Source organism: Macrotis lagotis, chromosome 1 (assembly GCF_037893015.1).
Source record: "Macrotis lagotis isolate mMagLag1 chromosome 1, bilby.v1.9.chrom.fasta, whole genome shotgun sequence".
NCBI classification, from domain to species: domain Eukaryota; kingdom Metazoa; phylum Chordata; class Mammalia; order Peramelemorphia; family Peramelidae; genus Macrotis; species Macrotis lagotis.
Window position 1 is genome coordinate 355,502,000 of NC_133658.1, and position 15,436 is coordinate 355,517,435.

At 47.0% G+C, this 15,436-nt stretch overlaps 1 protein-coding gene and 1 long non-coding RNA gene across 6 annotated transcripts in view; both read right to left on the bottom strand.

The window, feature by feature from the left end:
• The window catches only part of DLGAP4 (DLG associated protein 4), a 114,956-nt gene that overhangs the window by 56,221 nt on the left and 43,299 nt on the right, over nucleotides 1-15,436 (bottom strand). The window contains exon 1 of one of the 4 annotated variants that reach the window (XM_074212031.1): nucleotides 4,391-4,522. The exons of the other annotated variants lie outside the window; for them this stretch is intronic. Within the exon in view, the coding sequence (XP_074068132.1) occupies nucleotides 4,391-4,421 (31 nt within the window). The 5' untranslated portion in view covers nucleotides 4,422-4,522. Of the gene's footprint in view, nucleotides 1-4,390; nucleotides 4,523-15,436 lie in introns of those variants that run through there. 4 annotated transcript variants of the gene reach the window in all.
• On the bottom strand, nucleotides 11,975-14,471 carry LOC141505821 (uncharacterized). Of its 2 annotated transcripts, none has more exons than XR_012473703.1 (3): nucleotides 13,947-14,471; nucleotides 12,932-13,038; nucleotides 11,975-12,235 (listed from the first exon to the last, which is right to left on the bottom strand). It is a non-coding gene; the product is annotated as an uncharacterized LOC141505821 (long non-coding RNA). The 2 variants fall into 2 exon arrangements; XR_012473704.1 differs by having other exon boundaries at nucleotides 12,928-13,038.

A 15,436-nucleotide genomic window follows, 5' to 3' on the forward strand; every position in this document is an offset into this window, starting at 1 on the left:
CAGGATTTCCTCTCTTTAGATTTCCTAGAATCACTTCTCCAACTCTGGAATCAATTTGCTTCCCTCTCCTCCAAAAGGGATCAAAGATTCAATAGGTGCATGAACCAGGTAGAGGCAAGATTCCTAACTCAGACTTTAGTCACTTTTTGCAATATTAAATTAAATATCTTCAGGGCTTCACAACTGTCTGAGAAAAATTCAAATTCCTTTGCTTGGAACCAAAGACTCTTTCTTTATAATCAGATGCTATTAATTCAATTTGATCTAACAAGCATGTATTAATTACTTTCTATATGCAAGTCACAATTTACTTTTCTGGCCTTTTCTCATATTCCTCCATTTGATTCAAATTATGCTGTAACAAAACTTGATTCATATATGACATCCCTGAACACATCATACAGTCCCACCTTTGTGCCTTTTGCCAAGGTTGTTTCCTATTTCTTGGAAGGTCTCTCCTCATCCTTAAAAAGCACCACTCAAATAACCTGATCTCCTAGTTTTCCCATAGACCTCACATAACACTTGACACTTCTGGAATGCATTTAAAGAAGAATGGATGTTAAAATTATTTGCTGCAATCCCTCACAGATGGTAAAATCCAGGAGGGCAAACATCATGATTCATCTACATCATTTTTAATTTTCCCAGTTGTTCATTGAAGGAGTAACAACCAATATTTGGTTTGAGGAGATTCCTCTGGCTTTGTCAACTTTCCTTCCCCTTACTTCTAGGACAAGTCATAGCTTCCCTTTTCCTAAAAAGGTTGGGCTGAGAAAAAAAAAAACCTGCCCATTTTATAAATTTCCATGCAGATAGGAAGGACACCACATCTGGTTTCTCATCCTAGTTCTGAGACTAAGAGGCCTGGCTTCCAGTCCTAACTCTGGCACCAACCCACTGTGTGACCTTGAATAATAGGTCCTGTCCATTTTTTGGCCCCCAGTTTCCTCATCTTCCCAGATGACTGAGACTTGTTCAGGGTCTAAACCTTCTCTTTCAGCACCCAGTTCTCAGGATTCTTTGGTGTTCAGAGGCCGGGCCCTGAGGAGAATGAGAGGGACTGACCCCAGCCTAGCCCATTCTATCTGAAGACTAATCCTAGCTGGAGCTCTCCATAGAGAGGATTCAGATAGTGACTCACAGTACTGAAGAACAGCAAGGGACCTCCTTGGCAGTCAGTCCAACCCATCCCCAAAATAGAGGGGAAAAAAATCGCTAGGACAACACAGGACTTCCAGAGGGAGGGGGTGGGTTTTCTCCCCCACTAGCCCAAGGGAAGTTCATGGCTCTTTCCTATGAGTCTCTTAGTAAGGATTTGCTGACTGTAAGCCTACACTTGCCTCCTCCCCAAATTCTCTCCACGTCAGCCAAACAAAACATAATAATAGCCTTTTAAGTACTTGAAGACAGGCTTTCAGTTGCCCCATCCCCAGCTCTTTCCTGTACTCCTCTTCCACCAGCTAAATCTTCCCAGTTCCATTAACTGACCCTCATGTGACGTGGACTCAAGGTCCTATACCATTCTGGTGGCCCTCCTCTGGTCCAGGTTTATCAATGTCTTTACTAAAATGTAGTGTCCATAAGGGAAGGGAATACAATACTTGAGGTATGGTCTGATCAGTGCAGAGCAGAGAGAAAAAGATTAGGATTTCTGGCTTTTAATATTCTGTGGGCCCCCCCTAAGCAAGGGGGTTGGTCTTGACAGGAATTTACAACTTAATCCTAGGATTCAGGCAGCTTCACTGGGTCTGGGTTCTTATCCCTCCCAATCTAGGGTGAAGATTGGGTTTCTTTTCCTTTTGTTTAACTAATCAGCACAACAGACATTTACAAATCTGGTTTTTTTTTTGGGGGGGGAGGAAACCTCAGACAGTCAAGGTCAGGAACTCCTGTACATATTCAGTCTATGAAGGCACTCACCTAAGTCTCTTCCTTCCCCTACCCTCCAAACACACATATACTTCTACTTTTCTAATAACTATCTCTGGTTCTGGAGGGTGAGGGGAGGCAGACAATTCAGGCCAGTGTAAGCTTTCTCTCTTAATTCATCAATGAACCTTCTAAGTATGATATCTCACACTTGGCCAACTGCAGCCGTCTGTGAACTAGGTCATAGATAGGATCCCTGGTCTAGAGCTGTAAAGAACTTCAAGGGCCAACTAGTCTAACCCCCTGTTTTCACAGAGGAAGGAACTTAGATCCAGGGATGTCTAGTAATACAGGGTGACAAAGGATATTAAGTGATACCAAGGCACATAGATAGTAAAGGGACTTGGATTCAAGTCCTGACTGTATGTATGATTGACTGGCAAGTCTCTTTCCTTCTCTGGACTGCAAATCCCTTCACCTGTAAATTCTCAGAGGACCCCAGAATGAGTTAGATGTACAAGGCAACATAGAGATCATGAAACAGTGACCTTTCACTTTACAGAGATGGAAGAGTAGCCTGGCCAAAGTCACTCAAGTATTAAGTCTAGGATTCAAATCCAGGTCCTAAGATTTCAAAAAATCTGGGTTCTTTCCAATCTCCTCCCAACAGTTCTTATGAAAAGTGACTTGCTAACAGTAAGGTGTCTTGGAAAGGAGAGAGTAGTGGTAACTCTTGGGCTGCCTTTTTCTCTCCCTGAATCTGCAGGATTCTTATAGAAAAGGGACCACCAAAAGGTCATTTGATACCCATCTCCCCAATTATATTTACTAAATAACAATGAACTAACAAAAGACAGATGTGAAAGAAGGCAATCTCAAAGTGAATTCTGGAGGCAGTGGATATATAGTGAGCATGCCATCACCTGCTGAAATTTGGACTCTGGATGACCAACTTGAGGGATCCAATAGAAGGTAGTATTGCCACTCCAGTTTCAGGGGATGGACTTCAATTAAATAGTCACTTCTCATTCACTAGCCATTTGCCCTCCTATCAGCCCTGAGTTTCAAGAGGCAGTTTTTATTAGCTTCATTTTGTAGAAGCCAGTGAGGAGGCCTTCTAGTGAGGAAAAGTGCCTTCCTCAGGTCACATAACAAATTTGTGCCACAAACCCCATTTAACTCTTTTTATTCCCAAGCCAGGGTTCTCTTTCTACTACACCATCATTATTTCATGGTTTACATTGGCTAGTTCCTAGTTTTGGCCTTGTCAAAATGAGGCAAGGCTCAAATGAAATAGTGTCTGGCATTAAGTAGGGATTGAGCCCTTGTCACTGAAATGACATGATGTCCTAGAAGAATGTCCATTCCCCACTTAGGGGCTTGGTTTCCTCCTCTGTAAACTGAAAGGTTTGGAGTTTCATGCTCTTTAAGTCTCCTGGCTCTGAGGTTTTCCAAGCAACCTTCTTTTTAGAATTTCTCTGTGTTTCTGGGTCTTTGTTCCCTTGTGAGACTGATGGGGATAGAGGAAGGTGGTCCCTTTTGCTGCTTGGGGCTGGGCTGTGTCACCCTGAGAAGGGGGTGGACAGGGCAGGACTCAACTCTGGGTACACTGAGTCACTCCCTCTCAGGAACAAGCTGTCAGCTAGTGCAATAGGCCAAAAGAGAAAAAAATGAGGCAGGAGGCAACCAACGGAGGTGGGAAGGGAAGGGTGAGGGAGGAGGCCCGAACATGAGAGGATGGAAAATACAACAGACTATTTTACCAGCCCTTCCAACGGCGCACACGCCCGCCTATCATTACATGCCCAGCTTAATTACCCATCATTATAAACTGAATCCACAAAAGATGCCAACTCCAGGGGCCGGCAGCTTCTCTTCCCCTTTCCTCCCCTCCCACCTCCCACTGGGGAGAATCTCCATAATGTCACATTGAGGTTCGCTACCCTTTCTCCCCAGATAGCTGGGAGGTGTTCCGAGGCCGGGTCCCGGGAGGAGACTCGGGGTCCCGGGGGGGGGGGGGGGCCCTGTGAAGTTGGTCTCCCCGAGCCGCAGCGCCCAGCAGCTGCCCGGCCGGAGCTGGCTCCGGGGCCAAGCGCGGAGGAGCCGGCGCCTCCCGGCCCGCGCCCCGAGCCAGGCTCCCAGAAATAAACGGGGCTGAGCTCACCCCCGGCGGCAGCCGGCCTGGCCCGGCCCGGCGGTCCTGCCCGCGCGCCCCCCCGGCGGTGCTCCCCGCGCCCCCCGGGCCCGGCCCGCCCCCCGCGCGCCCCCCAGCCCGGGCCGGCCCGCCCCCCGCGCGCCCCCGCGCACAAAGCGGCAGCCCCCTCCCCCTTTGGCAGGGCGTGGGCCCCCAGCCCCCTTTGTTAGGCCGCCTTCCAGCGTTCCCTCGGGGCCAGCCCCGCGAGCCGAGCCGAGCCGAGCCGAGCAAGCCGAGCAGAGCCGCGCCGGGCCGAGCCCCCGGGGCCGGGCTCGGCCCCTCATGCCGGCGCGGGGGCAAAACCACAAAGTCGCTTCCACTCACATTGCTTCAAGAGGTCCAGACACAAAGCCATGAGACCCGAGGGGCGGAGACAGAGACAGAGGGGAGAGGAGCGGGGCGGGAGAGGGGCGCACGGACACAGGGCGGGGAGGCGGCGGGCCGCTGCGGAGGAGGAGCCCCCGGGCCGCTGCGGAGGAGGAGCCCCCGGGCCGCCGGGGCCGGGGCCTGGGAGGAAGCCGAGTCCGCCCCGCCCCGCCCGCTCCCGGCACAAAGCCGCGGCGTGGCCGCTCCGGAGGCTTCGGCCGCGCGCTCGGGGGCCGGGCCGGGCGCCGCGGGACGCCGCGCCGGGGGAGAAGGCGGCGGCTCGAGGCTCGGCCGGAGCCCGGGGCGCACCGAGACGGGGAGAGCCCGCTGGGCCGGCTGCACTCACCCTCCTCCCTCGCTCAGCCCCGGCCGCTCCGCTGATGTACTCGGAGGGGAGGGGCCTCGGGTTAAAGCCCCGCGCGCGGCCCCGCCTCCGGCCCGCGTCACCGGCCGCCCCCCTCCCCCTCCCGGCGCTCCCCAGGAAGGGCGGGATCGAGGCCGCGGGCACGCGCACGCGGGGAGGCACGCTCGGCTGCGCGCGTGTCCGCCCCTCGGCCGCCCGCGGAGCGGGAGTGCACGCGCACGCGAGCACGGGCAGGCCCGGACGGGCGTGCGCCCTCGGACGGGCGGGGGGCGGGGCGGGCCGGCGGGCGCGAGCAGGCGCAACCGCTCAGCGAGCGGGACGCGCGGGCGCACGTGCACAGCTGCCCCACGAGCGCGCACGTGTTCTCTGCCCTCCGCAGCCGGCGGGCACGCCCACCCGGCGAGGCCCTGCCCTCGGCGCCCTGGCAGCGGCGGGGCCGCGGAGCCTGGCGCGGGATCGGCCGGGGCCGGGCGGCTCCCGCACCAGCTCAGTGCCCGGCCCGGCGCGGCCTCCTTCTGGGAACGCTAGTGGCGGCGCGCTCTCGGAGGGCCCTCACTAGTGCTGCAGCTCCGCCCGCACCGCCTCGGGCCCGGCCGGCCGAGTGGGCGACACCAGCGCGTCCCCGTCCTCAGAGCCCGCGCCCTTTCCGTCCTCCTCCCTCGGCCCGCGGTCAGGGCCGCGGTCAGACCAGCCAGCCCCTTCCCCCGGGGAGGCCTGGGCAAGGCGGACTGCAGGTTGACCGGGCACCTCCTCCCCTCCCATCCCCAGGACCCCGCTGTCAAGTCAAGTCTAAAGTACAAGTGCCCAAGGGCGCCGGCATAGCGTTCAAAGTCACAGCTGTTAGGGCCGGAAGGGACACTGGATCTGTGATGGCGAGGGCAGCTAGGTGGCACAGTGGATGGGGCCCTGGCCTTGGCATCAGCAGGACAGGAGTTCGAATGCAGCCTCGGACTCTAACTAGCTGCCTGGACCCTGGTCAAGTCCTTTAACCCTGATTGCCTCGCATCCAGGACCACCTCCAGTCATCCTGATCCACATCTGGCCACTGGAGCCAGGTGGCTCTGGAGGAAAGTGAGGCTGGTGACTGGCACCCTAACTAAAGTCCACTTCATGTGCTTGTCGAGGCATCACCTCCCTCATGCTGTGGTCTTCTTCAAAAATGAAGGACAAAACATTATTTTTGTATAAAAAATTAGCTGCAATGTCCTCTTCACTTATGACCCCCCTAAACTAATTCAGGCCTTCAAACGTAATTATTCCAAGTCTCCTAACTTCCCTTTGCAATTCATCTTCTAGGATATAATTTTCCCAAAGCAATATTTGATCATAGATTTAGAACCAGAAGAACTTTAGGGGTCATCCAAACCCAGTCTTCTCATTTTACAGAAGAAAAGGAGGCCCAGGAGATAATAAGTGGACTATTTTGTCCCAGGTTGATGGTAAATCCCTTGAGGGAAGAATCATGTCACTCCATACTCAATGTATTCAAGTGTTTCCCTATGGTTTCTAGGCTCTGTTTGGCTTTTAGAGCTCTTGACTCCAACCTACATGTCCAGTCTTGATACTTGTGGTTCCCTTTCCTTTACTCTTTCATATATCCAAATTGGGTCTCCTCTTTCTCACAAAGAGAAACTCCACCTCCCATCTCAGTGCCTTTCCTTGTGAGCTCAAATGTTTGCTACTAAAAGAGACCTTTGCCAAATTAATTTGTATTTATTCTGTATGGTCCTTTTACTGCATTGCCCCCTACCCCACTTTACACCCTTAAGGCAAAGAACTGTGTTTTTTAAATCTCCAGCATATAACTCATAATAGGCTCATGTTAAAAATTTATTTTTTTTTTTGCAAGGCAATAGGGTTAAATGACTTGCCCAAGGTCACACAGCTAGGTAATTACTAAGTGTCTGAAGCTGGATTTGAATCCAGGTCCTCCTGATTCCAGGGCCTGTGCCACCTAACTGCTCCTATAATAGGCTCTTTATACATGCTTGTTCAATTGAATTGGAGTTATTTCTTGACTCTAGGTCTTGGCTTCCTCTGTAAAATGAGATAATCCTTGCTTAGAATCCCAAAGTTGGCAATTATGAAGATAAAATGAATGACATAATGTGAAATCACTTTAAAAGACAAAGTAGTGGTAAAATGGTAATAGTTTACAAACATCCCTGTGAGGTAGGTAAGGTAAGTTATATTCTTTTTATGGATGGGGAAACTGAGGTCAGATTAAGTGATTTGTCCAGGTAATAATTTTAGAACAATGTTGCAACTTAAAATTCCAGTCTTTTGATCAGAACCCTTTTCACTATACCAGTAGCCTTATTGTTATTATCTGGTTGCTGAAATCCTCCCGCTGAAAGAACTGGAGTTTTGATGGGGCAGAGTAAAGAGAGATAACTTTAGAATCTGGGGTTACCCTCTTGGAAGGTAGGCCTGAGAAGGGCTTTGTACAGGCAGAGGACAATCTGGGAATTTTGAGAAAGGGAGCAGCCAGAAACAGGAGAGGGAAATCAGGAGCTGAAGATGGGGTGACTTGAGAACAACTTTGTTCATTGTATAGATCTGCCCAAGATATCTGGTGATGCTGCTTCCTGTCTTCCTATGGCCTGGGAGTCAGCTATGAGTAGACTCTGGTATGCATGCAAATGCCTTTCTTGGTTGGCATTAATACTAAGAAGCTCTCACCCTGATGAGCAAACCAAGGCTCTGAGGCACTACTCTTCCAGCTGCTTGCTGAGTCCTTTCCTGAGAGAGGAACATCTACAAGACGCCATTGGGGGTGGTGGGGAGGAGCTGGAGACAGAATAGGATCTGTTTGGAGGGGGCCTTGCACCTGGGCCCACAAGCCTCATTAAGAAGCAAGAGGTACTGTGTCTAGTTTCTACTCTGAATTCAATTCAGCTTTAATGTAATGAAAAGATTGGAATCCTAATTCTGTTACTTAATTTCTATATACAACCTTGACCAATCCCTTCTTTCTGGGACTCAGTGTTTTTTTTTTGTTTGTTTGTTTTGTTTTTTTAACTTGATTTAAAAGATCTTTTTGCTCTCTTCCCATTCTAAATCCTATAATCAAATATTTCTTTTCAAAGTCTATATATGCTTTGATAGCAACAATTAGCAGGTCACACCAAGCTGGAAAGGTTTCAAGTCCAATGAAGGACCATGTTTCTTCTGTCTTCTAAGGTCCAGCCTAACTGGGTTCAGAGGATGTCAGTGCCACTGGATGATATGGTTTTTTTTGGGGGGGGGTTATCTCCACTTGATTATAAAGATAGTGTGGTATGGTTGGAAAGAGCATCAATTGGTTCTGGAGTCAAGGGCCCTGGGTTCAACTCCTACCTTTTATTCTAACTGTGATTTCTGTCAAGTAGTTTTAATATCTCTGGGTCTCTGTCTCCTCATCTATAAAATAAGGGGGTTGGATTCTAGATCTACAATCCTATGAAGACAAGCATAGATGTTCAAGAGAGCAAAGACAAACCCACAATGATAAAATAATGGACCATATACACACAAACACATATGTATATATGTAAATATCTTGTGATTTTTATCAGTGTAGGGAGTATTCAGTGTGGGATTTCCTCCACCAATCCTCTTGCTCTCAACTCCTAGTTTGAGAGAGTTGTCTAAGGACCTTGAGAGATTTTGCCCAGCTTTCCACAACCAGTATATATAGCAAAGACCAAACTTGTACCAGGTCTTCCTAACCCAAACGACAGATTCTGTGTCTTCACATCTCTAATTTCTACCTCTTTCAGAGTTGCAACAGCACTTGTAAATTCATTGATGTGTCTAGTTAGTGAGGAAACTCCCTCTTGTAGCTTCAAGAGAGCTTCAATTGAGTGACTTGTTCAGGGCCATTGCCAGTACTGAATCAACAGCCAGTAAATGTGTCAAAGATGGGACTTGAATCTGCTTCTTCCTGGATTCACAAGGAGCTCTATTATATCCTCAGCACACCAAGTTGCTATCTCCAGAAACTTGTCATTCAGCCAGAAGAAATCAACTAGAAAAACTTATGCCTCCTCAGTTCCTCAGCGCCTCAGCGCCTTTGCCCCAGGGCCCCCCCAATTGGGAAGTGGGGAGGTTGGATACTGGAGAGCTCCTCCCACATCCTCTACCACATAAGGCAGGCATGCAGGGAATTCTCTTCATCATTTCCTGCCTGTTACTTGGTTTGAATTTCATCCACTCCAGAAACTCAGCATTCTGTCAGCTGAAATCCATGCAAAAACTCACACCTCCCCAAGATAATTTCCCAGCCCAACTGCACATCCTCATGCCTCCTCCCGGCTTAGCCTCTTCTTCCCACTTCAGATTCTTTTTAGGTGTTGCCTCCCTCATTAGAGGGGTGAGCTTCTTGAGAGCAGGGTCTGTCTTATGCCTGTCTTTTTTATTTTCAGTGCTTAACCCAATGGCTGGCACAGCAGGCACTTAATGTTTGTCAGCTATATACTGATAACAAGGTAGTGGTAAAATGGTAATACTTTAGAAGCAATCTCCTCCATAACATCCCTGTGAAGTAGGTAAGGCAAGTGGTATTATCCATTTTATGGATGGGGACTCAGCAGTCAGCTGGAAGAGCAATGCCTCAGAACGCTGATTTGCTCATCAGGGTGAGAGCTTCTTAGTATTAATGCCAACTAAGAAAGGCATTCACATTCATACTAAAGTCTATTCTGACCTGACCCCCAGGCCACAAGAAGACAGGAAGCAGCATCACCAGATATCTTGAGCAGATCTACACAATGAAAAGAGTTGTTCTCAAGTCACTCCACCTTTCCCAGAGTTCCCAGGTTGTCCTCTGATTGTACAAAGCCCTTCTCAGAACTGCCATCCATGGTGGTACCTTATTTCAGTAGGAAATTCTTGAAGGCAATATTAATGGAGCACAAGTTTTAGTGGCTCCCATCCAGCTGGAAAGAACTACAATACAACTCCAGGGGTGATGGCTTTTTGTCTCAGGATCTCCCTAATACGATTTGTGGAGGATTCTTGGGCTGGACAATGTTATGGATGAGGTCTCTTTCTTGACAGAGAGCCCTTACACTGATGAAATTACAGGTTTCTGTGTCATACTCTATTTAAACATTCTTTCCCTAAAAATATACACATATACAGGCATTTAAATATAGAGAATAAACAAGATGATGATGATGAAATTATAGAATCATACCACAGAATTAGAATTGCATATTAGAATCATGGAATCCTGAGATCATAGAACATAGAACCATAGAATCTTGGAACTACAGAATAAGGGGTAGTTAGCTGGCATAACAGATAGAGCCCTGGATCTAGACTCAGGGAGTTTTGAGTTCGAATACAGCCTCAGACACATTATCTATGTGACACTGGGTAAGTCTGTCTGCCTCAGTTTTTCCATCTGGAAATGGGGGAAATAAAATCACCTATCTCATAGGACTGTCATAAGGATCATCTGAGATAATATTCATAAAGCACTTTGTAAACCTTAAAAACTTATATAAATGCTAATTATCTTTTTAGAATGTTAGAAGTGAAAGGGACCTCAGAGTTCATCTAGTTCATAGGATCATAGAACTAAAGTTGGAAGGAAGCAGGTCATTTATTCCAACCTCATTTTGCAAATGAGGAAATTGAGGCCCAGAGGGGTTAAGTAACTTGTCCAAGTTGTAAATGGTAGTGTGAAATGTGGATCCAAGTCCTATAACTTCAAACCCATTATTCTTTTTTTTTTTTTGTTCCGTATTGCCTTCAATCTCTTCATTTTTTAGAAGAAGAAACTGAGGTCTGGTCTTAGAGCTCCATGGCCAGGGAGGGAAAGTGTTTGAAGCCTAGGAAGTTAAGATACTCCCATAGCTAACTAAAGCACTCTAAATCCAGAGGTCTTGCCTGGTTGAAGTTCATTGCCTGGTAGGACATTCCAATTCACAGAGTTTATAGGAAATGGGCAAAGCAGTTGGAGACCCATCCTTTCTTCCCTTGGAATGTGAAATGTGTGTGTCCCTTGCCTAGAATTTAGGGGCAGTGTTGGAAGCTCCAGATAGGAAGGTAAGGTCAAGCATGTTCCTCCAGAGTCACTTAGGCAGCAAGCATTTATTAATTGCCTACCATGTGCCATATACTGCAGTAGACACTGGTGATACAAAAAATGGACAAAAATTCCAAGTCCCAACCCTCAAGGAGTCCGTCTAATGGAGGGAACAATATGTAGGAACAAACTATTATCATTTTTCTGTCATGAATTACTCTTCGTGACCCCATTTTTGTGCTTTCTTGGCAAGGATACGGGAGCAGTCTGCCATTTCCTTCTCCAGCTTATTTTACAGATGCAGCAACCAAGACAAACAGGGTTAAATGACTTGCCCAGGGTCGTACTGCTAGTAAGACTACATTTGAACTCAGGTGAAACCCTGCAGGTTTTACTCTCCCAGACTGATTTTTTCTTATATTGGACTATATAAAAGAGGCTTTGTGCTTCTTTTTTTTCAGATGCCTTAATCACTGAGAAACCCTGAACACTCTCAGATTATTATTATTATTATTATTATCATTATTATTATTAATTTTTGAGTGGTGATTCTTGACCTCTTTTCTCTTTACTTAAACCTCAATGACTGATTGAACATTGCCTCAGTTAAACTATGACCTTGGACAAGACCCATCTTTTAAAAGGCCAAGGTCTCCCACTGCATCCAGGGCCATCTTCAGTTGCCCTGATCCATATCTGACCACTGGATCCATATGGTTCCAGAGGAGAAAGTGAGGCTGATGACTTAGCACAGCACCCCCTCACTCAAATCCAATTCATGTGTGTGTCATGGCATCACCTCCCTGATGTCATGATCTTCTTTTAGAAGGAAGGACAAACATCAACCTTTGATGCAAGGGCAAGGACACATTAGGGAGAAAGGAGTCAGAAGTCAACTTCAATAGCATAACCATTTCAAGGGGCTCATTCCTATCTGCTATCATTTTCATAGCCAGCATGTCCTTGTGTTGGAATCGGGGGCAGAAAGGATTTGGCTTTAAATCTCCCTTTAGACATTTCCTAATTGGGAGACCCTAAGCAATTCTTTAAAGCCTCAGTTTCCTCATTTGTAATATGGGGTAGTAGTAAAAGGCCTTATAGTTTTGTAGTATGTAAAGGACTTTGTAAACTTTAAGGGGTTATATAAATATAAATTGTCGTCATCATGCAGTATATTTTATGAATTGTCATGACTAAAATAATTCTTCCCCTGGTAGCTGATCTCTGAGATCATGAGCCTCTTGTCATGTTAACTGCAGGTTCTTCAAAAGTGATCATGTAGTCTGTTGACCCAAGCCCCTTGCTGAGGACTTTCCAGATTGGTAGTACTTATTAGATTCATCTTCTCCCTCCTCTTCTGCTGCTTCCTGGGAATGCAGTGATGACTCTGGGCTGAATCTGTGAAGCCCAAGTTTTGGCAGGTCTGACCAAATAAATGCCTGACTTTAGATTCATAAAATGTTCATTTGACCTTATGTCTCAAAGTTTGGGAGGAACTGGGGAACAGTCTTTGGGACCACTGACTCTACTAAAGGGAGGTCCAGTCTATCCCAGTAGGTCTGGGAGCTTGGGACATCTAAGAATTCCTGGCTGCATGTGACTGGGTTTTCATTATCCATCTCCCCATCTCAGAGTAGCCCCCAGATACTTGAGACATGGTGAAGTAGGAATTAAGATTGGGAATTAAGAGAACCAGGATCCAAATACAAGCTTTATCACTTAATAGCTGTGTGACCTTCAGTAAATGAATTAACTTCAGTTTCTTGATTTGTAAAATAAGGGGCTTAAACTAGATAACCCCTAGGCCATTCTAATTCTAAATATGTTTATTCTATAATTTTGTGAAAAGTATCTATCGAATGTCATTCTCCCTCTTGCTTTCTCTTGGACATTTCTCGATTTCCTTTTCCAGTTTCCACCAATGACTGCATACATTTTATACTGAATAAGAAGCCACTGGGAACATCTCAACAGTGTGGAACCAGAAGGGTTACCTTAGGGGACACAGTGGGTCACTAACTGTTCCCAGACTAAACCCTTTCAACTTATCTCCCAAAGGGAACAATCTGTGACTTTGACAATTTGCACTAAACACCCACAACACCTTACTCATACCTACATGCACTCTTCACACTTCTCTGCAATCTTCAATTCCCATCTGTCTCGCTGTTTATGGCTTGTAAACTTCAAAAATCATCCCTTTGCCACTGCCTCCTCCTGGAACATCTGTCAGCATGGAGAATCCCTGACCTGAAACATCCAGTCATACCTTTGCCCTTCTCAACCTGGTGTAACTTGCTCTAAGATTCACTCTCTTCTCCCATTCCTCCTGATGGGGTCCTCCCAGAAGGGGCCAAGCTGGCTTCTATTCTCCAGCCCTGTTTCTTGCTTTGGGACTTCAAAACCATGCCCTATTTTTCAATTCTCTTTGGTGTCTTGCCCATTGGAATGTAAACCTTTTGAGGGCAGGGGTGGTCTTTTTGCTTGCATTTGTATTTGTGCTCAGCACAGCATCTGACACATAAGTGTTTAATAGATGCTGTGTTTAATAGATGTATAAGTAAAATAAATAGATGCATAAATAAAAATGCTTGTTTCCTTCCTTTCTTGCCTGCTACCATGCCACGCAGGAGGCCCTGTTCTCCTACTTGATGATTCATTCCCAGGGACCATAATTTAAAGAAGGATTCTAGACAAGCTTTGCCTCACTCCCAACTGGACTTGCTCTGGGCTTCTTCTTTGACTAGCTGCCCTCCCATTCTCCCAACTTCCTCACTCATCTGTCTCCTTTATGTATTGTCTTTCCTTCATTGGAACATAAGCTCCTTGTGGGCAACGCTTGTTTCTATACCCAGTGCATAGTACAATGCGTCTGACGAAATAAAAACTGTGTGTGTGTGTGTGTGTGTGTGTGTGTGTGTGTGTGTGTGTGTGTGTGTTTGTCTGTCTCTCTTTGTCTCTTTTTCTCTATTCTCTCTGTCTTCCTCTCATTCTCTCATTCTCTCATTCTCTCTCTCTCTCTCTCTCTCTCTCTCTCTCTCTCTCTCTCTCTCTCTCTCTCTCTCTCTCTCCCTTCCTCTGGTTTATACACAAGACCAACTACTCATTTTGGTAAATGCCTACCCAGACCTTACCATGCACCTTTCTGCTCAACCTCCTGGGCCTTTGTGAAATCTTCTCAGGAAAGATGGCAGGTCAGAAGAGAGGGGACTCCTAGGTTCCTAGGATATCAGAGCTGGGAGGATCTTTAGAGATCACAGAGTCCAACTCCATCATCTTATAGATTGGAGAATCTGATCTTAAAGAAAGGGGAAAGAGCTTTTCCATGGTCATAGGAGCTGATAGCAGGGCCAGGGCTAGAACCCAGACCTTTTAGATCTATTGCAAGGCTCTCTTCTCCCCACCTGCCCCATACCTCCCCCTGCCCAGCTATCCAAAGATGTCACTATGAAGCATTTGTTGCCCAGATGTTGCTAAGGTGGTGAACTCAGGCCAGGCAGGCATCATAGAAGGAGAGGACTCTCCCCTTCCTCTAACATTCAAATTTGGGTAAGATATGAGGAGTGAGGGGGTGCTTCCCTCTCTTGTGACATCTTCTTTTGTCTTGAGTGAAATACTTCCAGTCATTCATACAACTCAAGGACAGAGACCACCTCTTGTGCACGATGAGCACCTAATGCTGCAGAGGGAAAGGTAGCAGGTCATTATATGACCTGATGGCTCCACCCATGGCTCAGTAACTATAGAGTAAGGGCAGAGATTCAGTCTCATGTTCTCTGCCTCTGCTTTATACCATATCTCACAAGGACATTTTCATTCAGTTGTGGGTTGGCCAGCTTTCACCTCATATGATGGAGGAGGCAAGGCCACTGAGTTTCTGTTAAGGAAAGGAGACCTAGATGCAATGAGGCACAGAATGAAGACTAACAGAGAGGAGAAAAAGAGAAGAGGGAGGGGAAAAGAGGGGAGGGAGGGAAGCAGAGAGGAGAGGAGGGAAGGGAGAGAGAAAGAGAAATGAGAGAGGAGGCAGAGAGGAATAGAAAAAACAGAATCAGAGATGTGAAAATGCAAAGCTAAAAAATAAAAATAAAAAAATCACAAGAAGAGAGATGGAGACAGAAAGAGAAAGGAAAACAGAAAACAGAATCAAAGATATGAAAAGGAAAACCAAAAAAAATTAAAAAATCATAAGAAGAGAGATGGAGACAAAGAAGAAATTATAGAAGAAATAGATGAACAAAAATAGAAGGGGGAGGGAGAGAGAGAGAGAGAGAGAGAGAGAGAGAGAGAGAGAGAGAGAGAGAACAAAGAAGAGACAAAGCCAAAGAGACAGAGAAGAAATGGAAAAGCTTACTAGCCTGTCTGACCATGGGTATGTTTAGGGTCCGCACAATAGAAGTCTGCCAGCTGTCAGTGTGCATGTCTGCTTGTCTGTGTTCATGTCCATGTGTTTGAGAAGTTGGAGCAGGCTCACAAAGCATCACAGGCAGGGGCTAATGTTCTTCCTGCCAGGCTGTTTGAGAAAGCTATTTCTGGAATGTGAAATCTGGGTCAGAAAGAAGGAGGCAGGAGGAAGGGAGGTGCGTATGTTCCTCAGGAAGGACATATGGAGGACCAGTCCAGG